Raw genomic sequence first — 27,565 nt, forward strand, 5'->3', positions numbered from 1 at the left:
TGCATAAATGACAACAGCATCGGAACAATAAAAGAGGGAATAAACAGTGTAGATATAGAACCTTCTAATGGAGAGGAAGTCAAGCGATACCAAGTAATAACAGACTGGTTCAAATCTAGGAAGACAAGGGTAAATTTCAAGCTAACCACAAAGAAAGTTAACAAACCTACTCATCAAAAGAAAGAAGAAAAACATAAAGTCTCGGTAAAAACAAAACCCACAAAAACAAAAGAAATGAAAAAAAATCCACAAACAAAAGAACTCAGCACAGGAGAGTAAGGGGAACAAAACTGGAGGACATTATGCTGAGTGAAATGAGTCAATCACAAAGGACAAATATTGTATGAGATCTCTACTGTATAACTCATGTAAAAGTTAACACACAAAAAGAAACAATCTTTGTTGGTTACGAGGGATGGGAGGAGTGGGGTGGGGGAACTAAATAGCTAAGTGGTAATTTTGGTGAAGGGTAAGACAGTACACATTACTGGGGAAGCCAGCATAACTTGTACAAGGAAAGGTCATGGAAGCTCCATAGACACTTCCAAACTCCCTGAGGGACCGGACTGCTGGGCGGAGGGCTGTGGGGACCATGGTCTCGGGAACACCTAGCTCAATTGGCATAACACGGTTTATAAAGACAATGTTCTACATTCTACCTTGGTGAGTAGCGCCGGGGGTCTTAAAAGCCTGTGAGCAACCATCTAAGATACTCCACTGGTTTCACCCCTTCGGGAGCAAGGGAGAATGAAAAGAACAAGATACAAGGAAAAGATTAGTCCAAAGGAATAATAGACCACAGCTACCGAAGCCTCCACCAGACTGAGTCCAGTACAGCTAGATGATGCCCGGCTACCACCGACTGCTCTGACTGGGATCACAATAGAGGGTCCTGGACAAAGCTGGAAATGGGTGTAGAACAGAATTCTAACTCACAAAAAAAGACCAGATTTACTGGCCTGACAGACTGGAGAAATCCCAAGAGTATGGCCCTCAGACACCCTTTTAGCTCAGTGGTGAAGCCCCTCCTGAAGTTCACCTTTCAGCTGGGGACTGGACAGCCTCATAAAACAAAACAGGACTAATGAGGCACAGCAGTCCAGGGACAAGGACTAGAAGGCAGGAGGGGACAGGAAAGCTGGTGATAGGGAACCCAAGGTTGAGAAGGGACAGTGTTGACATGTCATGGGGTTGTTAACCATTGTCATACAGCAATATGTGTACTGTTTAATGAGCCACTATTTGTTCTGCAAACCTTCATCTAAGGTACAAAAAAAAAAAAAAAAGAATTATCTATGTGAGATCAAATTGACAACAGCAACTCAAAGGGTTTGATGGGAAGCCTAGGGGTCAGTGAGTTGAAGATAATGGTGATGGAATAATTTGGAAAAGGATAGTGAGAATAGCAACATAACTGGAAGAATGTAATCGATGTCACTGAATTAATTGTACATGTAGAAACTTTCAAAATGGTGTAATTCTGGCTATGTATATTTTCACCAAAAAAAGGTCCTTAAGGTCGAGAAGGGAGAGTGTTGACATGTTGTGGGGTTGTTAATGAATGTCATAAAACAATATGTGTACTGACTGTTTAATGAGAAACTATTTGTTCTGTAAACCTCCATCTAAAGTACAATAAAAGAATTAAAAAATAAATTGATGAAGGTGGCTACACTAAATAATAGATTTTCAATGTAGATGAAACAGTCTTATACTGGAAGAAGACCCCATCTAATACTTTCACAGCTAGAGAGGAGAAGTCAATGCCTGGCTTCAAAGCTTCAAAGGGTGGGCTGACTCTCGTTAGGGGCTAATGCAGTTAGTGACTTTAAATTGAAGCCAACGCTCATCTACCATTCTGAAAATCAGAGGGTCCTTAAGAATTATGCTAAATATATTCTGCCTGTGCTCTATAAATGGAACAACAAAGCCTGGATGACAGCATACCTGTTTACAACATGGTTTGCTGAATATTTTAAGCCCATTGTTGAGACCTACTGCTCAGAAAAAGATTCCTTTCAAAATATTACTGCTCATTGACAATGCACCTGGTCACTCAAGAGCTCTGATGAAGATGTACAAGAAGATTAATGTTGTTTTCCTGCCTGATAACACAACATCCATCCTGCAGCCCATGGATCAAGGAGTAGTTTCGACTTTCCAAGTCTTATTATTTAAGAAATACATTTGTAAGGCTACAGCTGCCATAGATAGTCATTCATCTGATGGATCTCAGCAAAGTAAATTGAAAACCTTCTGGAAAGGATTCACCATTCTAGATGCCATTAAGAACATTTGTGATTTGGGGGAGGAGGTCAAAATATCAACATTAACAGGAGTTTGGATGAAGCTGATTCCAACCCTCATGGATGACTTTGAGGGGTTCAAGACTTCAGTGGTGTAAGTAACTGTAGATGTGGTGGAAATAGCAAGAGAACTAGAATTAGCAGTGGAGTGGAGCCTGAAGATGTGACTGAATTGCTACAATCTCATGACGAAACTTTAACGGATGAGGAGTTGCTTCTTACTGATGAGCAAAGAAAATGGTTTCTTGAGATGGAATCTGCTCCTGGTGAAGATGCTATGAACATTGTTGAAATGACAACAAAAGATTTAGAATACTACATAAACTTAGTTGACAAAGCAGCAGCAGGGTTTGAGAGGATTTACTCCAATTCTGAAAGAAGTTTTACTGTGGGTAAAATGCTATCAAACAGTACTTCATGCTACAAAGAAATCTTCTGTGAAAGTAAGAGTCAATCGATGTGGCAAACTTCATTATCTTATTTTAAGAAATTCCAACAGCCACCCCAACCTTCAGCAACCACCAGCCTAATCATTCAGCAGCCATCAACATCAAACCAAGACCCTCCACCAGCAAAAAGATTACAAATTGCTGAAGGCTCAGATGACGGTTAGCATTTTTTAGCAATAAAGTATTTTTTAATTAAGGTATTAAGATGGTTAAGATTGTGTGTCAACTTGGCTGGGCAATGATTCTCAGTGTTTTTGCAGTTGTATGATGTTGTGATTACTTCCCCGATGAAATCTGATACATGATCACTCCCACAATGGAATCTGCTGAGTGTTACCAGTGGGCAGTGGGCACGGGGCCTGTGGCAGCTACTGCCCCCTCAGCCTTCATCTCTTGGCCCTCCTCCGCCTAGTTCCTTCCTGCTTTTTGCCAGGGCTTTTGCTTGTTCCAGATCCCGCAGATGGTTTCTGTTCATCTGACCTCCAGTTCTTAGGACTTGGGCTAGCAGCTTACTGGTGGTCTTGCCTGTTGATCTTGAAATTCATTGATCTTCACAGCCTGCAACAGCACTGGTCTCCAGCCTGCTGATCTTGGGTCCACCACCCCCTGCAGTTACATGAATCCAGAGAAGCCTCTTTCCTGCCCCACGGGCTTGGGACGTACAGTCTCTAAAAACCACGTGAGCTATTTCCTTGATATAAATCTCTCTGGTTTTGCTTCTCTAGAGAACCCAACCTAACACAGGTATGTACATTTTTTTAAGACATAATGCTGTTGCACACTTAACAGACTACAGTATAGTGTAAACAACTTTTATATGCACTAGGAAACCAAAAAATTCATATGACTCGTTTTACTGCGATATTCACTTTATTGTAGTGGTCTGGAACTGAACCCACAGTATCTCTGAGGTATGCTTGTATACCACTTCCATTTAATAATGCAGTGTTGCTGTGCAAGTCCAACCTTATGACTCTGAGGGTCAGACAACACCCAGTTCATGATGGGCAGCTCAGGCTGCAGTGACTTGGTAGCCAATGGTTAAGTGTTCGGTCTCTACTAAGGCCCAGGAACAAGCCAAAAGCTGTTCCTCAAAAGAAGAGTAGTTAACTGCAGAGGATGGCAGGGCTTTGCTCAAAAATTCTAAGGGTCTGCACTGTGATTCACCAATAGGGGCCTGCCAAAGACTCCAACTAGCATCTTCAAGCACCACTGGTTCAGCCGGATCATATGGCCTAAGTGGCAGAGCGGCTTGCACAGCAGCCTGAACCTGTTGGAGAGCCTTCTCTTGTTCTGGGCCCCACTCAAAATGAGTACCTTTCTGAGCTACTTGATAAGTAAGCCGGAGTGGCACACCCAAATGAGGAATATATTGCCTCCAAAATCCAAAGAGTCTCAGCAGGAGTTATGCCTCCTTTTAAGTTGTAGGAGGGGCCAGATGCAACAACTTATCTTTCACGTTAGAAGGACTTTCTCAAAATGCCCCCACACCACTGACCTCCTAGAAATTTCACCGAGGACTACCTTCTAGCATGCAAGTATCTTACCAATAAATATAGAGTTATTGATACTTCTTTCTTCTTAGGTCCAATCAGCATAATGTCATCAATATAATGGACCAGTGTGACATCTTATGGAAGGGAAAGGTGATCAAGATCCCTTCAGATTAAATTATAACATACGGCTGGAGAGCTGATATACCACTGAGGTATGACAGTGAAGGTGTATTGATGGCCTTTCCAGCTGAAGGCAAACTGCTTCTGATGATCTTTCAAAACTGAAACCGAGAAAGACACTGGCCAGCTGAATAGCTGCATACCAGCTACCAGAAGATGTATTAATTTGCTCAAGCAATGAAACCTCATTTTGAACAACAGCCGCAATTAGAGTCACCACTTAGTTAAACTTACAGTAATCCACTGTCATTCTAAAAGATCCACTGTTTTTTTGCACAGGCCAAATAGGTGAGTTGCATGGGGATGTGGTGCGAATCACTACCCCCCTGCATCCTTTAAGTCCTTGATGGTGGCAGTAATCTCTGCAATCCCTCCAGGAATTGCTGTATTGCTTTTGGTTTACTATTTTTCTAGGTAGAGGCAGTTCTAATGGCTTCCACTTGGCTTTCCCTATCATAACAGCCTGTACTCCACGTGTCGGGGATCCCATGTAGGGGTTCTGCCAGTTGCTGAGTATGTCTGCTCCACTTATGCATTCTGATACTGGGGAAATCACTACAGAATGCGTTTGGGGACCAACTGGACCTACTGTGAGACAGACATGAGCTAAGACTTCATTAATAACCTAACCACCATATGCCCCCTACTCTGATTGGTGGGCCACAGTGACGTTTTGAGTCTCCTGGAATTAGTGTCCTTTCAGAGCCAGTGTCCAGTAATCCCCCAAGAGTCTAATTATTTCCTTTTCCCCAATGAATACTCACTCTTATAAAAGGCTGTAGACCCTTTGCGGAAGGCTGGGAGAAGGAGTAACAGTATAAATTTTTGGCAGTGTAGTGGGGTCCTTCCTCAAGGGGACCCAGCCTCCACTTCATTCAAGGAGTTGTGGGTCTGTAAACTGGCTTAAGTCTGAGAAATGATTGAGGGGCTGTGACTGTCTATTCTCGCAATTCAAGTTAGAATGCTGTTCACTTGACATGGAATTCTTCTGCTTGTACAGATCAAGAAAATATTTAGTATATGTCCCATCTATTTCACTCCTAGGGACACCATGACTAAGTAGCCAATGCCATAAGTCTACACGAGTCAGACTATTCTCATTACTGCTTTGACTCCACTGTCCATTACAGTAACCACACCTACTTTGCCTTTGTTAATTGTGCCGCCACTTGACCCCTACCACCATAGGGTCTGATCAGTCCCATTGTAGTTAGATATCTTAATTCAGTTAGGGTAGTTCCCAGTGTCAAATCTGACTTACACATAGCAGTCTTCAAGGATGTTCCTCACCTTTGTGGTAAAACGTGTGTCTGAGCACTCCATGGGTGGGCTGTGCATCCAACCTGATAAATCTACTCTAACATGCCAATTTCCTTGAGCCTTTGGATACCTTCTTTTACAGTATACTAAGGCAGGTTTGGTACTTGAACTTGATTTAGTGTAGGCCACCGCTTAATCCATGCTTCACTGAACCAAATAAACTTATTAGATCCTTTTCTAACCTCTTGAGCTGAAGCATTGAATAAAGAATTTGTGCTTAGTGGGCCCATACCAATAAAACTCAGACTGATATAACTTTATGTTCCTTGTACCATTATCTCACACCCTTAATAGCCATTTCCACACATATTCACAAGGTTTTTGTTTGTACATATTAGAAAAGTGAAACAGTTCTTTTGGAGTGTACTGCCCTCTTCCTAGGTTATATTTTGTACTTCACCTCTTGGAGCTTGCTGGGATTTACGAGAGGAAAACCTGGTGGTGCAGTGGTTAAGAACTATAGCTGCTAACCAAAAGGTCGGCAGTTCAAACCCACCAGGCACTCCCTGGAAACTGCATGGGGCAGTTCTACTCTGTCCTACAGGGTTACTATGAGTCAGAATCGACTCAATGGCAATGGGTTTGGGTTTTTTTGGTTATAGGTCTAGAAGCAAAAATGGGTGGTGGGGGTGAGTCCTGAGGACAGTTAGCAATGTCTTGTAAGGCATCTGCCTCAGTTGATGTCCCAGGCAACACCCTAGATACCACCCCAGGTGATATCTCAAAGACTCTTCAGGCAAAGCTGGGTTAATCTCATCAGATGGGGATGGAAGGGATAATAGTTTTACTGGGGAAGGTGGTTTAGCAGACAAAGATGGAATAATCTCTTCAGATGGGAGTAAGAGGGCTGATTCTGCTGGCAGGAGTGATTCAACAGAATTTAGGTCCCAATGTCCCCAGTTTCCCGATTATCTGTCCATATGTCCCCAACCCAAGTTTCAGGATCCCATTTCTTCCCAATCAATGCCCTCACTTTAACTTCAGACACCATTCAAGTTTGGGAATTCAGTTGGTGTTGTAATTCAGGCACTCTTATGATAAGGCTCTGGGTTTGGTTTTCAGCAATATCAGCCCTGTTACGATAAGAAATAAGGCTTTCTTTTGGGGCACAAGTGGCAACTTTCAGGTGTTTATATGGCACTTAAGGTGTGACTCTGAAGCTCTGAGCTCATCTCTTTCTTTCACCACTATGTCTAGTGAAAGCAGGACCAACCAACCAGTCTTTCTATACTTCTCATTGTGACAAAATGTAGAAAAGTATCAAATATGCGATCACCCAGAGCTTTGTTTCTCACAAATATTTGATCCACTGGAGGTGATATTTTGCGTATTTCTACTGCCACCTTTCACCATGAATTGGCAGTGCCCTCTTTATTACTGGAGGCAGAGTCATAAGTGCCGTTAAGATTAGCCAGACTTGAGAACCAATTCAGAAACCTCATCCTTATGATTTTGTTCCTCTAGAACCATTCTCAGTACCAAATGTCTTAGGCTGGGTTCTCAAGATAAGCAAAACCAGTGAAGTGTGTATATATACATATATATATATAGATACACACACACACACACACACACACACACGTTGTTATTAGGTGCAACTGAGTCGGTTCCGACTCACAGCGACCCTATAGACAGAGTAGAACTACCCCATAGGGTTTCCAAGGAGTGGCTGGTGGATTCAAACTGCCAACCTTTTGGTTAGCAGCCAAGCTTTTAACCACTATGCCACCAGGGCTCCAATATATACATATACATACATAGAGAGAGATTTATTTCAAGGAATCAGCTCATGCAGTTGTGGAGGCTGACAAGTCCCAAATCTGTGGGTCAGATGTCAGGCTGGAAGCTTCTCCTGATACACATGGCTGCAAGGGCTCATGAATCCAAAATTGGCAGGTCAGACAGCAGGCTGCTGGCTCATGTCCCAAGAATCAGAGGTTATAGAATGAAAAGTCATATGCAGGATCCACAGAAAATGAGCTTTGCCAGAACATCTCTATATATTGGATGCAGGCCACACCCCCAAGGAAACTTCCCTTTCAACTGATTGGCTGCTCAACTGATTGGCTGCTCATATCAAATTACAAAATGGAGGATGGTTACATAATATCTGCCAAACCATTGAAAATCATGGCCTAGCCAAGTTGACACATAACCTTAACCATCACAGCTGTTTTATTACTAGTCTTTTATATATATTTTTATTATTTTAGATTTTGTGCTCTCTGTCTTCACTGTGCAGCCAAGAGGAAGTTGGAGACCATCAGCCTGGGATCCCATCTACATCCTGCCGGTGGAACCATGCACGAAAGAGTGAAACTGCACCCGTTAATCAAAGACAAATTGCCAAATTTTAATACAACTGGGAAATATTTTCTGGCAGTTGGACTGCCTGAGAAATACATATTTTTTTTTTTTGGCAGTTGGACTGACTGAGAAATATAATTATTTTTCTGGAAAAGAGCAAAATTTTATTTTGTTCTAATAAATATTAGGAAAATAAGCTGAAATTAATCTAGATGGGTGTAAAACTGGGTGAAATTTTCATTATTTAATGCAATCAAAATATAAGTTAAAAATATGACCATGTGAATCCATTTCTTCTCCTTCCTGAAACCATTAAATGGTAGTAAAAGGATTTAAAAACAAAAAAACAAGGAGAGATATGAGGCAAGTATGAACAAGGAAGTTCAATAACTCTTCAGAAAATGGAAAGTGGCTGGAAGGATGATAAGAGATTAAGAAGAGCAGCGCAAAAAAAATGCAAGTGCCCAGTCAGAGGGGTAATTATGAAAACAGAGACCCTCCTAACTCCTAACCCTCCACAAGCTTAAGACTTAGAAACACAAGGTACCACTGAGTGGGGAACTGAGAAAATCGGCATACCAAACAACATCAGCACATGAATACCTGACTCGTTCTGTCTCTATAATTTGAGCAAACAAGTTTACCACAACTCCCACTCTACTTCCTTCAAGAAAGATATTGAAGGATTTGTCTCTGGAGAAACTGAGCTGTTCTTTGAAAAGATTTCAAATAGTGACCCTTGAGAAGACTCCCTTAATGCAAAAGCTGAATCACCAACTAGTAGTACTGGAACAAGGCCCAAGAGCCAATACGCCTGCTCACACCAGAGCTGCCAATCAGCTTTGTGGCACCTCACCTGCACACATGACCAGACAGCCAGAGGACACTAGGCATTTGAGGAAAACTACCAACAAGAACAAAAGATTCCAAAACAAATTTAAAAAGAAGCAGCAGCAGCAATTGGAGAAAAAAGAGACAATGCAGGGAGCAGAGAAATACATTTAAAAAAAGATATAATGATACAATAATTTTAAAAAGATATACCAAATATTCTCCCTGGAATACTTTCTTAAAGCTATAATAAATATCCTCAGAGAGGATATTATGTACTTGAAATGAGAACAGGGTACAATTAACACAATAAGAAACAGACAAAAAGAAAGAGCTCTTGGAGAATAAAAACAGGATACTAAATAAAAATCTTAAAAGATAAAATACAAGAAAAGTCAAAGGGCAGTGTACTATAGAATAATTCTGCTGCCTAAATTCCAACCTCTCCATATATCGTGTAAAAACCTTTCAGATGAACAAGAATAACAAAACCACAAATCCAGGCCTACCACAAAATAAGAAGTCAGAGATTACTATAAACTTCAATTTGCAGGCAAGTGAGAAAGTCAGAAGGGAGCCCTGGTGGTGCAGTGGTACAGTGCTTGGCTGCTAACAAAAAGGTCAGCAGTTAGAATCCACCAGCCACTCAGCAGGAGAAAGGTGGCAGTCTGCTTTTGTAGAGATTTGCAGCCTTGGAAACCCTATGGGGCAGTTCTACTCGGTCCTACAGGGTTGCTATGCTTCGGAATCGACTTGATGGCAATGGGTTTGGTTTTTAGAGAAGGTAAGAAGAAAAATAACCAGCTAAAGCCAGTTTAACCATACAACTCAGGAAATATTGTACTCATGAGGCCTTTTTGAGGAATCTTCTAGAAGAGCTTCACCTAAGTAAGGGAAAAGATACGAATTTCACCTAAAGTAAGGGACAACTGGGGAAATTTCAGTAAACTAATAATGGTGAGATTGAATATACTTAATTGTAAATCTAGACAAAAACAAAGATGTGTGCAAGGGTAGAAGAACAGCACGTAAATTCTGTATATTCTGATAAAGTAGAAATGACACAAGTAAAAAAGTGGTAGAAGAGAGAGAGGAAAGGGAAAGTAAAACAAATGATAATAAACAGATAATAAGTAGAAGTCAAAGGATTTAAAGCTGACAAACCGAACTAAGGAAAAGGCCTTGCCTAAGGATATTATAAGTGGTATTAGTATAAAATAACAACTGGAATAAAAATACAAACTTTACTAAAATCCAAAAGAAAAGAGGCAAAGATACCAGACCACTTAGAAGAAACAGAATATATGTACGCATTTGCTTGTTTTACAAAAAGACACATAAGAAAAATAAACTAGAAATCAATGAAAATTGTTACAAAAGGAAGCAGGTGAGAAAGAGGTGAAAGAGATAGGAATGGGAGTAAGATACCTCTAAATACACTTTTAATATAGTTTTGAATCATATAATGTTTTACATATTAAAAAATAAATTGAATCAAAAAGGATAGGGAAAAAATCAAACCCTAAAACTGAATTAAAAAAGAAACAAGTAACTATGCATCAAACAGATAAAACCTCATACCCATTGCCATCGAGTCGATTCCGACTCATAGCAACCCTATAAGACAGAGCAGAACTGCCTCATAGGGTTTCCAGGGAACAGCTGGTGGATTTGAACTGCCGGCCTTTTGGTTAGCAGCCAAATCTTAACAACTGCGCCACCAGGGCTCCAACCACTGTGCCAACACTCCAGTATTCATTGGAGGATTCACCTCTCTCCCACTCCCAGTCCTGGCCAATCAAAGTATTCCACACTCCCACCCACAGGGATTCTTTCAGCCATAGGCAATTGACCCAGGCCATTTTTCTGCATAGGAAAAAAATAAATAAACTCAATTAACCTGTAGGTTTAAAAGTATTTTTAAAAGGCAAGAAAATCTCCCACGGGATAAAAAAAAATACAAAGAAATGGAAATGTCCAACATTTGGGCAAACAGAGAAAATGTAGGGGAAAATAATCAAGGAAATAATATAGGGATATTTCTCAGAACTGAGAGATTCGTGTTTCCAAAATAAAAAGGCCCGGTGAGTGACCATCCCAGTGTATAAGACCCTTTGAAGGAACTCCATCATGAAATTTCAGAAGACCAGGGCTAAACAGAGGATACTAACATCTTCCAAAACGAAAAAAGAAAGAGATCAAGAATCAGAATTGTACCATACTTCTCCACAGCAACATAAGAATCTAAAACACAATGGAAGTATATCTTCTAAATTCTGAGATAAAATTACATTGCATCCAGAATTCCTTATCCAGATAAATTATGAGTAAAGTACAAGAGTTTAGTAAAGATATTTTCAGAGGAGCAAAGACACTAAAAATATCTCTCTATCATGCACCTTTTTAAGGAAGCTAATGGAGTATGTGTTCCAGTAAAACTAGGGTAAGAGATAGTAAGAAGAAAAAAACCAAAATCATGAGATCCTTGAAAGAAGATCCTACATACGAGCATGGCAAAGTCAAGTCCCAAAACAATTCCTGTCTAGCAACCAGTCACTCCAAAAAGAAAACCAAGGGTTTTGGGAAGAAAATTTCCAGAAAAATGTTAGGCACATGACAGAGGTCAGTGCACTTAGCAGTCACTGACTTCACGAAAAACGTTGGTTCATCGACTAAGATATGCATGGTCATATTAATATAAACACTGAAACTGACTTAAATACTGTGACATAATTACAAAGTTACATGTGAAGGATAGTGTGGGAGAGCTAAGTACTTATCTACCATGGTAGGAAATCAATGGATAACCTGAAACTGATAAATCAAAAAATAACAGCATAAATATATAAATTAGGAATGCAGAGGCAAGTAACAGGGGACACAAATAGAAGAACAGAGGGTAAGCTGAGGGAGGTACCCCTGGGAAGCAAGACTGGGAAGTGGGGAGAAGCTGGACAGAGGAGTGCTATGTTTGATTATAGAGATTTTAGTACTATTTAACATTTAATAATATTTACGTGTATTGCTTCACTAAAAATTAAAATTAATGGTACCTACACCTCATGGGGTATTGTGAAAGTTAAATGAAAAATATATGTGTAAAGCACACGACACAGTGCCTGCACACAGTAAATGCTCAATCAACATTAGCAGTTATTTTAAAAAAGAAATTATTATTCAGAAAGGGAATCACTATGTGCAGAGTGCCATATTAAGGAGAGTAGGGTTTACTAATACAGGTGAAGATGTATTAGTAAACCAAGGGAAAAACACAAATTCAAATCCTTGAGATTGCTACTACTATAGATATGACTATTCACGGAACCAATCTGGTTCACAGTTCAGCTACAAGAAGCCAGACTAATTTCCAGTTACTGTGGGATCAGTTCTTAGAACAGACAAGTGTTCAACAGTGCGCTCAAGATGAAAATAGGACTGAGTAGAAAAAGATTTCCCAGGGAGCAGTATCTGGGACTTGCCGTGGGGACTCATCCCATGCATGGGCTAGCCAGGGCGGCTGTACCATTTGCTCTGCTCTCGTCCCCAACTTACTCCCTTCCTCTTGCTCTATGCTTCCTTCTTCAGCTGTAGGCAAGGCATCTGAGATCCACTGGCCATCTTTTGTTTCTCCCAGGATGGACTCCATGTCTATTTCATCTATGATGCTCCCCTCAGAGGACAGCAGCTTATCCAAACCAAATTTGAGAATCTCACTTAACTTGAATGGAAAAAACAAAAAAGCCCAGTTAGTTCTCATGCGAACAAACACTGGTGACTCAGTGATTTGCCAAGTGGCTTAATGACACCAGGCACATTCGTTCCCTGACAGACAGCCTTTTCTCTCTCCCCATGATAGATGGTACCAACCAGGGCCATTTAATAGTTGGATGAGACGTAAGCAGAGAGGTGACAAATGATGATCAGAACTGTTGATTTTGACAATGCTTCATGATAAAAGAAAAAGTATGAGCCTTCTATTTTTCTTTCTGAAGGATAACAATAATTTCCTGCCGCCTTCTTCTTTTTTTTTTAAAAATAATATTTTGTCGCGTTTTTGGTAAAGGTTTAACACGGCAGTTTAGGTTCCCATTCAACAATTTCTACACAAGTTGTTCAGTGACATTGGTTACATTCTTCACAATGTGTGAACATTATTCTCATTATTTCCATTCTGGTTGTTCCGTTTCCATTAACCTAGTTTCCCTGCTCCCTGACCTTCTCATCTCTGATCTTACATTTTCTACAGCACCTTTCAGTGACTCTATTTCACAGCCACTCCCAGCAGCTACACAAGAAGTCAGAGACCCTGTTAGCTACTCTCTCACCAATGTTCTTGGAAAAAGAAAGCTACACTGGGTATTTTATCTCTACCATCTACTGACTACTTTCCTACAGCAATTTGGATTCCTATCACAGTGCTCTATGGAAAACATCTTCCTAAAGACTAGCAACTCCTAATCACAAGACCCATAGGCTCTTTCTCAATTCAAGTTAGGTGGATCTACAGCCCGTGTTCGTTATTCTATATTCTGCTGCCTTCATGTATTATATTCATTCTTAGCTCCCACAGCTTCTTGCAAGCTATACGCACTAAGGCATATTTGAGTTTGGCCCCAGGGAACAAATGTGTAACTGGGACAGTGGGGTGGTTAATGCTTGTTCTTTTCATGCACGTTCTCACTCACAGAGTACTGACTAGAAGTCCTACCATGTCCTCAAGTGAAGAACAATATATTATACCTGGAGGTCAGCATTGGCCGAAGGTCTCTGGGTTCCTAGAGTAAAATGGCCTCCTTCTATGATCATGTTGGTGAGCTGCAGTTTGGAGGATGCTTTCCTACAGACTATTTCTTCCACAGTGTCTCTGGCAATCAGCCGGATAACTTTAACAGACCTGTGCAAGAGTCAAGGGACAGTAGTGTGCTGCAAGAGTCTGCAAAGCTGGGCAACAGCATGCAAGCTAAATACTCCTAAAAGGAAACAAAACCAAATGCCCTATTCAGGGTATAATTAAAGGGAGATTGTTTTATTTGGACCAGAGCTTTTGGTACAGGGGAGCTAGCCTCAAGTTCTCTCTGAACATTTCCAAAGAGCCAGAGGAGGAATAATGAGGTGGCCATGACTGGTATTCCTTATCTGTGGCTGAGGAAAACCTCTAGATATATATAAATTATCCTCAGGTCAAAGGGTAATGCCTGTATTTTTAGCTTAGCTCCATAACCTCATAACCACATTTTGTATCAGGCAGGATGAGTTAAACAACTTCTAGAGGCTCCTTCTAGTCCTTTCACAATCTGATTTTGCAATTTTTGACAACGAAGCCTGGACTAATAAAGTGACCCACCCAACATTACTCTAAGAGTCAACAGCAAAGTGGGGATAAAACCTAGGGGGTGGGGTGTCTCTTGACTCCAGTCTGGAACAGTCACTAGGATGACATTCTTCACCTTCATCCCCAACGCAGAACCACTGACAAGCAAGCCAAGGAAGCAGAAAAGCTCTGATGTATAAATCTCTCACTTGTTCTGGCCAATTCGGTGAGCCCTGGCAGCTGCTTGCAGGTCATTCTGAGGATTAAAGTCACTGTCAAAAAAAATCACAGTATCTGCTGCAGTTAAATTCATGCCAACTCCACCTGAAAGCAAAGCAAAAAGGCAGCAATCAGTAGCATACAGATGAGGAACCAGAAAATAAAGAGAAAAGGCTAGAGGGAGTCAGATTAGAAAACTGAATCAACCAAAACAACTGGTTTCATCCTTCAGACAGACACCCCCATCTCCAACTCCAGAGTCTTGTAGTGGTTAAAAGTGCTGCCTGAGCTCCTGCTGATGCCTAACTTGGGAAATTTAATTATGGAATGTAGCAGGATGAAGGCAGCTGGGGTTAAGTGGCAAAAGTGGATCCTTAAGTGTGCCATGAAGCCATTTTAAATCCCTTCTGTTTAAAAACTTTGATCTGATTTTATTTAGAACAATCTGTGGAAAAGGACATGTGGTCTTTCAGAAAACAGCTCTAAATATGAGCAAGGTCTACTGTGGGCACTGCTAAGAGAAGAGCTCTTACTGTCAATTTCAAGTTAAAACTAAGTGGCAAAATCCCTGATACAATTTAATGAGGAGAAGGAGTGATTTTACACTCCAAAGCAGAGTGGGAAATGACCTCTCTGATTGGAGAAATAGAGAAAACCAGTGAGTCCCCTCTGTACTCATTTCCACCTTAATCATAGAGAAAGTAACAAAACCACTGGTGAGATATAAACACTGCGTGGAACAACTTTCTGGTCTTCCTTCAGTGCTGGAGGAGAAGGGCCGAGGTGGTTCTTCGACTACAGGAATTAATTAAGAGAATTATGAAGGCAAATTGCAGCCTTCTCTTTGATTAATGTGGAAACAAGTACAGAATGGTCTTTCTTGCCAGGGTTGTTGGAGCTCATCGCTGAAACAAGCAAACCTGAAAGGGTGTGTGCCAAGGGACTGAATGAAGGACTAACTTTGCAAAAGACTACCAACTCTAAGCTAGATCTCAAGGTAAGTCAGGCAGGAGCATTCTAATTAAAGCCTTCATATAAAGTTAATGTTGGTATAAGGAGATAATAAAGATTACTGAGATGCTAAATTATACCTGATAATGACAGCTAACACATAAACAGTGTTTACTATGTGCAAGGCACTGTTCTAAGCACTTTCCATATATTAACTCCTATAATTCTCACAACAACTCTTTGAGTAGTTACTATATTATCCTCATTTTATAGATGCTAAAACAGAAGCACAGAGAGGGTAAAGACTTATCTGAGGTTACAAAGCTAGAAGGTAAAGAGCCAGGATTTGGTCCTACATGGTCTGGCCCCAGAGCCTGTGCTTTCATCCACTACACTACTACCTCCCAGGCATTTATCTCATTAAAAAGTGTGCTCCATAGAAATGAACTTATTCTTGAGTTAAGGTTGTCCAAGTTCAGCTCTTCTTAATTAAAGGGGTATTAAAGCTGTAGCCACATTTGTTTGGGACATATTCATGAGCCATCACTGCCACCTGGTGGCAATATGACTCAATTACAGAAATGAGGGAAACCTGTTAAATGAATGAAATACTGCAAAACTACAGCTAAAAAGTGATAGCAAACGTGAGTTTGTGTTAGAAAAAGTTAATGTCCAGGTCTGCTTCAGCTCCTAAAAGATCTACCTGTTTTGACTGAATCTGAGTGTGATAGTTAAGATTGTATGTCAACTTGGCTAGACCATTATTCTCAGTGTTTTAGAAGTTGTATAATGTTGTGATCACCCCCATGATGGAATCTGCTGAGTGGTACTGGTGGAGGCAGGGCCTGTGGCAGCTCACCGCCCTCGGTTTCATCTTTCTGCCTTCCACAGGTTACCTGCTCGCCTTTCCAAGGTTTTTGGCTTGTTCCAGACTCAGCAGCTGCCTCTTGCTGTCTCACCTCCGGTTCATGGGACTCGAGCTAGCAGCTTACCTGTTGATCTCGGAATTCGTCGAACTTCTCGGCCTGCAGGCAAGAGTCCAGTTCCCCGACATGCCAACCTTTGGTTCGCTAGCCCCTGCAGCTATGTGAATCAGGAGAAACCCTGCGGTCTTGTCTGCTGATCTTGGAATTCACTGACCTTCACAGCCTGTGAGAGGGAGCCCCTCTCTGACCTGCCAACCTTGGGTTCACCGGCTTCTGCGGCTACATGAACTGGGAGAGGCCTCTACCCTGATCTGTGGACTTGGGACGTTTTAGCCTCTACAATTGCATGAGCTATTTCTTTGATATAAATCTCTATATATATTTATATGCTTTACTTGTTTTACTTCTCTAGAGAACCCAGCCTAAGACAGAATTTGGTACCGAGAGTGGGGTGCTGCTCTAACAGATAACTAAAAAGTGGAAGCGGTTTTGAAACTATGAATGGATAAAGGAGCGGCAGCGGCAGAGGACCAGCAACAGCAGAGAACCTGCAGCGGCAGAGAACCAACAGCAGCAGAACCAGGAGACCAGGGCTAGACGGCACTGGAGACGACCCACGGAGCAAGAGAGCTGAGTACCCATGCGCAGGAGGCTTCCTGGCGGAGTGGGGTGCCTCTGGGTACTTATTGGTAGAGCTAGGCTTGCCAACCCACGGAACAAGGGAGCTAAATGCCTGTGTGCAGGAGGCTTCCTGAGGGAGTGGGGTGCCTCCGGGCACTTACTGGAGGAGCTACAGAGCTGTGGAACACTTGCCCCAGCAGGGCAGATGTGGGCATGAGGCCTGAGGAGCCGAGAGGCCAAGAAACCAGAAAACAAGCTGAAGAGACAAGGGACACAAGAAGCTGAGCTGCCTTGGTTTCAAAAGGTATGACCGTGACCTCAGGGGTTTCAACGGGTGGAGCCATGACCTCTGGTGCTTCTAAGAGTGGAGTCGCCACTCAGATGGACTGAGAGAATGGTGTGCCTAAAGCCGAGGTAGCAGAGTTGCTGTCCCAGTGGGCCTGGAAGGCAGAGCTGAAGCCCAGGGCCGGGGGGCCTCCACTCAAAATCCAGAGACTGTGTCCAGTACCTAGAGTCTGGAGCACAGGGCTATTGTGTAAATTGTCTCAGAGAACAGAGGATTTTCAAAGCCTTGAGGGCTAATGTAATGTGTTCTGCTGACTTGCTTGGTGCCTGTTATCCCTTCTTTCCCTCCAGTTTCTCCCATTTGTAATGGAAATATCTAGCTTGTGCCTGTTCTGCCATTGTACCTTTGGAAGCAGATTAATTTGTATTCTAGATTTCACAGATGAAGAGGAATTTTTGGATTTTGGACTTGGAGTTAAGACTTTTGCTATGATATGATAGGGTGAATATGTTTTCCATGTTGCAAGGATGTGATTTTTGGGGGGCCAAAGACTGGAATGTCATGGTTTGAATTATGTCCCCCCAAAAATGTGTGTAGGAATTTGGCTGAGCCATGATTCCCAGAATTGTGTGGTTGGCCTCCATTTTGTGATTGTAATTTTATGTTAAAGAGGATTAGGGTGGGATTATAACACCACCTTTACCCAAGTCATATCCCTGATCCAATGTAAAGGGAGTTTCCCTGGGGTGTGGCCTGCACCACCCTTTATCTCTCAAGAGATAAAAGGAAAGGGAAGCAAGCAGAGAGTTGGGGACCTCATACCATCAAGAAAGAAAAAGTTAATGTCCAGGTCTGCTTCAGCTCCTAAAAGATCTACTCTGTTTTGACTGAATCTGAGTAGTCCAAAAAGATCTCTTCCTAATTTTATCCATTTCAAACATAATGCTGCCCTCTGAATATGAAGATGATGAAGTCAGTAAATCATAAATGGATCTGTCTTGCCAGCATGGATGATGCGTTTGCACTGATTCTTCCAGTTTCTCATAAGACTAAGATTCTGAGTTGAAAACTAATTTAAGGTCATCTTGCTCCAGGAAATGAGCATAAGAGAATAATTTCATCTCTAAGAACCGATTTTAAATTATTTAATAGTATGTGAAAGTGCTCTGTAACTTGTAAAGCACTACAAATGCCATATGTAATGTTTATGACTTAAGTAATATAGAGACAATGTCATAAATACTGTATTTATGCAAATAACGTGCACCTTCTATGTTTGTTTACCAGCCACACCGTCTTCCCACAAGGTATTTTCATAAGCAACCGCTATGCCAATTTTTGTTTACATATTGCTATAAAAAAAATTAGTATAGTGTCCTTATGAAAATACCACACAGGGGGAGGGCACAGTTGGTAAACAAATGTAGACGGCGTGAGTTGTTTGAATAAAAATACAGTAATCCTAGAGCTGGCAGTTTCATTATAATCACATTTTTTATTAAAACTAGGATTTTTGTTAAGTGTTTACAGCACTATTCCACGGGTACTTACAAAGGAAGGACAAGTAGTAGCCAGATTACTAGCTCATTTCCCAAATTCATAGTTGGGAAGGAGAGTTGCCGCCAGTGAAAGTGAATAAAGCTTTCCACAAAATTACATAAATCTCCCAGGATAATCCCAAGGCCAGTGGTCAAAGCATGTTAGAATTACTTTCCAACAACCCCAAGTTTCAGCTCAGGTTGTGTAGAAAGTAGCACCATGCTAGAAGTCTAGTACCTTGGTAAACTTACACCAACTACCTCAGTTTCCCTTTTCTTATACTCTTTGGTAATGACTTCCCCTTTCAAAGGATTAACAACAAAGGGACTAGTGGTTGGGATTTAAAAGTACTAAATCACCCTTATCTGCCTGCTTTAGTCAATGCCTACATGGCCTACCTGCCCTGGTACTTAGGAGAAAAATAAAAATTGGCTGCTGTCCGAAGTTCTTAATAGCCAGGTGTCTCTCTTCTCCTCTCACGGAACCATCCACACGCTCATAGCTGTAGCCTTTACATAGAAGAAGAAAACAAAGAAATCTTAACGCTTTTCATGTACTCTGGGGAATAAAAATTTAAATCAGTCCCAAACCAAAGAGCCAGTTTTGTTCCTTTCCATACATAGGCATGCCCCTACATTAAGCAAATCCCATGGGAAAAAGTCTAAATTTGGGAGACAAATTATTACTTTATAAAAGGATTCACCATAATATACTCTTCTGGCTTTTTAAAATACATGCAGTTCATGTATTTTGCACTCATGGAGTTAACATTCAGTTTTGACTATTCCGGAGCCCCGGTGGTGCAGTGGTTAAGAGCTCAGCTGCTAACCTAAACACTGGCAGTTCAAACCCAACAGCCACTCCTTGGAAACCCTAGGGGGCAGTTCTCCTCTGTCCTACAGGGTTGCTATGAGTTGGAATCAACTTGATGGCAACGGGTTTGGGTCTTTTTGGTTTGACTATTCCAAGCAACCCTGGGCGTTCACACTGTGATAGCTTCCACTTTTGCTGGAACAATTCTCACTTATGCAAGCAGTAAGACAAGCACTTGGGAGCAGGTGACAGATCCTGCCGGATAGTCCAGCATCTGCCTTTCAGTGAAGCTTTAGCCTCTCCACCTGTGACCATGGACCTATGTCAGGAAGGGGAAGTATATGCTTAAGCCTTGTTTGTGAATCTGGAATTCCTCAAAGTACTAACAAGCATTTCCTACAAGTGTCCACTGGATCCGGTATAATGCAGTACTTAGGGGGCATCAACCGAATCTGGGAGACTCATTCTGGACTCATTTTTTAAGTAGTGAGGTCCAGAATTCATATGTCTTCCCCAATGGGCTCAAGATCAACCAATGTTACAGCTTTTTCCTATCACCCCACATAAATTTTATTACATATGAAATAGAGTCCTCAGATAACAATCTACATTCACAATTGTCTATATACAAAAAATTGCCCCTATCCCTCCCCTGGTCAGTATGTGGGATCTCTATAATTTCACTGTTTATATTTTCTACTGATTCTGAACAAGAGCCCAAATGTTGAGTGTTGCAAGACATTGAAAACTCTGGCGCACTGAGACTCTGTTTATCACACGTTTCAAAAACACTCAAGGATCCTTTCTGCAACATTTACCCCAGTGCCCATAATTTTAAATCACATTACCGACGGGAACAAGTGTGTTTATTTCTGCCCACACATCTCTATCCAGCTGTCAATCCTTGCCTTAGACACCTCTCTCTCCTTACTTTTGACCTTCTTTTGGCTATGACTAATATTCCTTCACTTTTATCCTCTGTAACATTCCCACACCCCAGATTACTGTTCATGAACCTATCAGGACTGTAAAGTCTAAAAAAGGCTTGGACAATGTAGTGGCTAAAGGGTGTCACCTCTATAATCCATGTAGTCCTGGAGAATATCCAACATCTGGGTCATCTGGGAGAAAAGTAAAACTCTATGGTCCCTGGCAAGAAAAAGAGAAAGAAAAACTGCCAACTCTAGTAGTATTTAAGGAGGGTTTCCCTCAGACAAAACTTACAAGGGAGTACAAGATTACAAATAAATGAAATACTAAAACAGAAATATAGATGTCATAATCATTTATAGAGACTTCCTGAGTAACTCTAAATGCTTTTTAAAAGGACATACCATCACTTGTTGCCATAATCCTTCAGATCAGTAGCTCTCAAACTAGAATGCAGACAATCCCAGGGACACGTGTCAGTGTGCCAGGGGGTATAAGAAGTCCTAGGATAACCAAGGAGCTGATTTTGGGAATGTCAATTTACTCAATGGAAAGAAATATAAACTTTAACAGTAAAATAAACATAGATATGTGAATAGCAAAATGCAAAATTCAAATGTATTAAAAAAAAAAAAACACTGGAGACCCTGAAGAGCTTGTGGTCAGCCATCTAGTTATTTCTTACTTGAAGGTATAAAATCACTATCCTCTCATCTAGAGATAACATTGGTTGAAAAGTCTGAGAAGAATCCCTCTAGAGAAGCAAGGGGCAGGTGACATCTCATATCCCATCTGACACATGAGAAAATTAATGCATAGGGAGGATGATTAACTCAGGAACAAAGTCAAGCCTAGAGCCCCATATTATCAGCCATTCTTTTAAGTTTGCATAAACAAAGAAGTACAAGCTGTCAGAACAACATTCTCATTAAGAACTCTAATTTAATGGAGAATTCCTTCAGCGTCTGATCCCAAATGGGGTAGAAAATCCACTGAACTTGAAGTTAAGGACCTCAATTCTAATCACACTTCTGCCATTTGCTGGCTGTGTGACCTTGGACAAGTCACATAACCCCTCTGGGCTTGTTTCAGCACCTGTGAAATGAAAAGGTTGGATAGAAGATACTTATGGATCCTTCTCCAATGCTAAAACACTTACAGTAGGCATATCAGAGCCAATAAAATATAGTAAGATTTGGAACTGTTTAACTTGCACATTCTTAGGGTTAGTAGGTTTTCCCAAATCTGATGTTTTGGGTTAGTTCAGGCTGTACCTGGGGCAACTGTCACAATGGGGAAAACAGGAAATCTTGGGAAGTTGGGCTTTTTCTGGACTCCTCAGTCCCTCTGGGAAGTAGAAGCATCAGGCATAGGCTGGACACCAGGCCACCAAACACCAAGTGAAACCTCAGAGGCTCCAACTCTTGCCTCTGGGAAAGTTCATTCTGAGTTCAAACCAAACCCTACAGGTTAATAGGCTAATAAAAACAAACATTTGCCAACCCCTTATTATGTACTGGAGCCCTGGTGGTGCAGTGGTTAAGAGACAGGCTGCTAACCAAAAGGTTGGCAGTTCAAATCCACCAGCCACTCCTTGAAAACCCTATGGGGCAGTTCTACCCTGTCCCAGAGGGTCACTATGAGTTGATATTGACTCAACGGCAATGAGGTTTTGTTTTTCTTTTTAAATTATGTGTCAATTCTGTGCACAGTCCCAGCAGGCAATTATGAAAGAAACATTCAATGTGTCTCTGTCCTTGTGGAGCCAAACAATATAGCTGGAGCAATAAGGCCAATATACACCAATTAACCTGACAGCAGATCAAGATAGTACATTGCCAAGCACTGAATTCAGATTGTAAGTCCTGGTGGAATTCGGTAAAGGAAAGGATGACTGCAGAAGGGCTGGGGTGAGGCGGGAGCACAGTCACAGCGGAGGTAAACCTGAATAGGGGTCTTGAAAAAAGGAAGACTGAAACTAGACAAGAAACAGTGAGTAGGCAGGGCCAACATGGCAGAGTAGTCAGACACTTCCTGTGGTCCCTCTTAAACACCCGAAAAAACAAGTGAATCAACTAAAAACAAGTATATGACTACCTAGGAGCCCCAAACATCAAAGGCAAAGTTGAGGAATCGGACTGAGTGGCGGGGGGAGAGAGAGACAGTTCAGAAGCAGCGAGGAGTTGTTTCAGGCCAGATCAGCTCCTGTGCGCGGTGAGGCTAGCAGTGGTACTCAGCAGGCATTTTCCATATTGGAAGAGGCCCAGTGGCAGAGAGTCTACTGAGCCATTCAGAACTAGTGAAAAGCTGCACTCAAACAGCTAAAGATAAGCACGTATGTCTGGCCTACCGCAGGGATTAAAAAAAAAAAAATCCCATTTGGGAAAAATCTCTCTCCCATTTACCTCCTCCCTTCCCGCTCTGCACTGGGTCCTGGGTCACTTTCAGTGATTGCTGAGTCCCCTGGGCGGGAAGTAGGACCCTTAATGCACCCTGAGACATTCTCCCGGACTTGGAGAGGGAACAAATTAACAAACATGGAAAAAATAAGCTGCCGGCTCCCCTAAGCCAGGACCTTAGGGCTGGTACAACTCCTTTGCCTAAGCACAGGAATAAGGGGTCCACAGACTTTAAATGCCTTTCACACCTGTATAGACTTGTGTGGACCCATTTCAATAGCATAAGCCCTCATTACCACAGTACAACAGGGTATATACCTGAAGTCTAACTTCAACTGTTTCAGCTGTGAAGTGGCAGGTTTGTGACGTTTAACACTGCTCTGCCCATTAAGCAGGCTTCTCACCTGCCTACATCAGGGAACTGAGGACTGATGGCTCCACCTACACCACCTAGCCAACTGCAACAGGTCCAAGAATAAGTGGTGCCCCTCAGTCCTTACAGTCAACAGCACTGGGTGCTCACAGTCCGGCTGCAAAACTCACCTACCTATTCCCTCTAGGGAACAGGGACACACTTTCCTTTCAGACACCCAGAGGCAGCCGTCAGCCCCCTGCCTTGCTTAGCACGTGAACCTCTACTGCAGCCAGATACCTGTGCCTACACCAATCATCCTTGCCTGTCTAGGACTGTAGGTGAGAGCCTGCACCACACACTTGGTGAGCATCTACCTGGACACCTGAGCTGAATCCAAACCAGAAAATGTAATAGACTCCTGGGCTCACATACTGAGTAACAGATTTAACTACCTGGCAACAGGACGTTAGGGCTTCAAAGGCACCAATAATCAAACTAGCACACACAAGAACCCTATCTGGGCATATCAAAATGAAACAAAACAAGAAGCTAGGACACAGTAAGCAAATATAAAATAAAAAATATAATAACTTATTGATGGCTTGGAGACAACAGTCAATATCAAATCACATAAAGAGGCAGACCATGACAGCTTCAGTAAGCTCCCAAAATAATCAATAAATTTTCTGGAGGAAGAGATTTTCTTGTAATTACCAGAGGCAGCATACAAAAGATTAATATACAGAACTCTTCAAGAAATTAAAAAGGAAATCCATCAAAATCCAGACAAAGCCAAAGAACACACAGACGAAGCAGAGCTTAAAAAGGTTATTCAAGAGCATAATGACAAATTTAATAGGCTGCAAGAATCCACAGACAGCAATCAGAAATCCAGAAGATTAACAATAAAATTTCACATTTAGACAACTCAACAGGAGGTCATAGGAGCAGAACTGAGGCAGTAGAGATCAGAATTAGTGAGACTGAAGATAAAGCAATTGACATTAACTTATCTGAGGAAAAATCAGATAAAAGAATTTTAAAAAATGAAGAAACTCTAAGAGTTTTGTGGGACTCTATCAAGAGAAATAACCTATGAGTGATTGGAGTATCAGAATGGGGGGGGGATAACAGAAAATACAGAGAACATTGTTGAAGATTTGCTGACAGAAAACTTCCCTGATATTGTGAAAGATGACAAGATATCTATCCAAGATGCTCATCAAACCGCACATAAGGTAGATCCCAAAAGAAAGTCACCAAGACATATTATAATCAAACTTGCCAAAACCAAAGATAAAGAGAATTTTAAGAGTGGCTAGGGGTAAACGAAAAGTCATCTACAAAGAGAGTCAATTAGAATAAGCTTGGACTACTCAGCAGAAACCATGCAGGCAAGAAGGCAATGGGATGACATATATAAAGCCTCTAAGGAAAAAACTGCCAGCCAAGAATTCTATATCCAGCAAAACTGTCTCTCAAATACAGCAAAATTAGGACATTTCCAGATAAACAGAAGTTTAAGGAATTTGCAAAAACCCAACCAAAATTACAAGAACTACTAAAGAGAGTCCTCTGGTTAGAAAATCAATAACATCAGATAATAACCCAAAACTAGAACACAGGACAGAGCAACCACATATCAGCTCAGATAGGCAAGTCAAAAAATAAAGCCAAAACACTTAAAATAGGGAAACAAAGATATCAATATGTAAAAGATGACATTAAAACAAAAAAGGGGATTAAAAAATGTAGACATAGATTTTTCATATGGAGAAGAAGTCAAGGCAATACAAAGAAATAAAAGACTGGTTTAAACTTACAAAAATAAGGGTAAATATTAAGGTAACCACAAAGAAAACTAACAATCCTACACATCAAAATAAAAAACAAGAAAAATATAAAAGTTCAGCAAATACAAAATCAACGACAATGAAAAAGATGAAAAGAAAACACATAAAGAAAAACGACTTACCACAAAAATGAAATGGAACAAAAAAAGTGTCAGCAACACACAAAAAAAGACATCAAAACGACAGCATTAAACTCATATCTATCAATAATTATGCTGAATGTAAATGGTCTAAATGCACCAAAAAAGAGACAGAGGGTGATAGAATGGATAAAAAAACACCATCCATCTACATGCTGCCTACAAGAGACACACATTAGACTTAAAAGACACAAACAAACTAAAATTCAAAGAATGGAAAAAAATATACCAAGCAAACAACATTCAAAAAAGAGCATGAGTAGCAATACTAATCTCCGACAAAATAGACTTTAAAGTAAAATCCACCACAAGCGATAAGGAAGGACACTATATAATGATTAAAGGATCAGTACACCAGGAGGACATAATTATAATAAATATTTACACACCCAATGACAGGGCTCCAAAATACATAAAACAAACTCTAACAGCACTGGAAAGAGAGATAGACAACTCCACAATAACAGTAGGAGACTTCAACACTTTACTTTCAGTGAAGGACAGAACATCCAGAAAGAAGCTCAATAAAGACACAGAAGATCTAAATGCTACAATCAACCAACTTGATCTCATGGACATATACTGAACACTCCACCAACAGCAGCTAAGTATACTTTCTTTTCCAATGCGCATGGAACATTCTCTGGAACAGACCACGTACTAGGCCATAAAGCAAGCCTTAACAGAATACAAAGCATAGAAATATTACAAAGCATCTTTTCTGACCATGAAGCCATAAAAGTAGAAATCAATAACAGAAAAAGCAGGAAAAAAAATCAAACACATGGAAACTGAACAGCATCTTGCCCAAAAACTATTGCGTTATAGAAGAAATTAAGAGTGGAATAAAGACATTCATAGAATTAAACCAGAATGAAAACATATCCTACTAGAACCTTTGGGACACAGCAAAACCAGTGCTCAGAAGTCAGTTTATAGCAATAAATGCACACACCCAAAAAAGAGAAAGGGCCAAAATCAAAACATTAACCCGACTACTTGAACAACTAGAACGAGAGAAGCAAAATAAGCCCTTGAAAAGAAAGGAAATAATAAGAATTAGAGCAGAATTAAATGAAATAGAGAACAGAAAAACAATTGAAAGAGTTAACAAGACCAAAAGCTGTTCTTTGAAAAGATCAACAAAATCGTAAACCACTGGCCAAACTGACAAAAGTAAAACAGGAGAGGAAGCAGATAACCCGTATACGAAATGAGATGGGTGATATCACAACAGACCCAACTGAAATTAAAAGAATCATAACAGAAGATTATGAAAAATTGTACTCTAACAAATTTGAAAACCTAGAGGAAATGGACAAATTTCTATAAACTCACTACCTACCTAAACTAGCACAAACAGAGGTAGAACAATTAAATAAACCTGTAACGAAAGAAGAGATTGAAAAGGTAATTAAAAAACTCCTAACAAAAAAAAGGCCTGGCCAACATGTGTACTAACTGTCTAATAAGAAAATATTTTGTTCTGTAAACCTTTATCTAAAGTGAGAATAGCAGCACAATGGGAAAAGCGTAGTTGATGTCACTGACCTATGCATGTAGAAATTTTTGAAATGGTGTATCTTTGGCTATGAATATTTTTACCAAAAAAAAAAAAGGTCAAGAAGGGAGAGGGTTGACATGTCGTGGAGTTGTTAACCAATGTCATAAAACAATATGTGCACTACTGTTTAATGAGAAACTATTTGTTCTGTAAACCTTCACCTGAAGTACAACTTAAAAAAAAAGTTTAAAAAAAGCCCTGGCCCAGACAGTTTCACTGGAGAATTCTACCAAAATTTCAGAGAGGAGTTAAAACCACTACTACTAAAGGTATTTCAGAAGATAGGAAAGGATGGAATACTACCAGACTCATTCTGTAAGGCCAGCATAACCCTGATACCAAAACCAGAAAAAGACACCACAAAAAAAAGACAATAACAGACCAATATCCCTCATGAACATTGATGCAAAAATCCTCAACAAATTCTACCCAATAGAATTCAATAACCTATCAAAAAAATAATTCACCACGATCAAGTGGGATTTATACCAGGTATGCAGGCATGGTTCAACATCAGAAAAACAATCAATGTAATCCATCACATAAATAAAACGAAAGACAAGAACCACATGATCTTATCAATCAATGCAGAAGAGGCATTCGACAAAGTCCAGGACCCACTCAAGATAAAAACTCAACAAAATAGAACTAGAAGTGAAATTCCTCAATATAATTAAGGGCATTTATACAAAGCCAACACCATCTTAAATGGAGAGACTTTGAAAACATTCCCCTTGAGAATGGGAACCAGACAAGGATGCCCTTTATC

General features: G+C 40.7%; 1 protein-coding gene across 3 annotated transcripts in view; it reads right to left on the reverse strand.

Annotated features, from left to right (window-relative positions):
* Window positions 1-27,565, reverse strand: part of CHD1L (chromodomain helicase DNA binding protein 1 like) — a 104,630-nt gene that overhangs the window by 28,731 nt on the left and 48,334 nt on the right. For all 3 annotated transcript variants that reach the window (XM_004380426.3, XM_023734848.1, XM_023734847.1), the window contains 5 exons: window positions 20,631-20,704; window positions 19,141-19,251; window positions 14,410-14,524; window positions 13,630-13,783; window positions 12,442-12,607 (listed from right to left, as the gene is read on the reverse strand). In XM_004380426.3, the coding sequence (XP_004380483.2) occupies window positions 12,442-12,607; window positions 13,630-13,783; window positions 14,410-14,524; window positions 19,141-19,251; window positions 20,631-20,704 (620 nt within the window). The remainder of the gene's footprint in view (window positions 1-12,441; window positions 12,608-13,629; window positions 13,784-14,409; window positions 14,525-19,140; window positions 19,252-20,630; window positions 20,705-27,565) is intronic.

The sequence above is a fragment of the Trichechus manatus genome, unplaced genomic scaffold, assembly GCF_000243295.1.
Source record: "Trichechus manatus latirostris isolate Lorelei unplaced genomic scaffold, TriManLat1.0 scaffold00073, whole genome shotgun sequence".
Taxonomy (NCBI): Eukaryota; Metazoa; Chordata; class Mammalia; order Sirenia; family Trichechidae; genus Trichechus; species Trichechus manatus.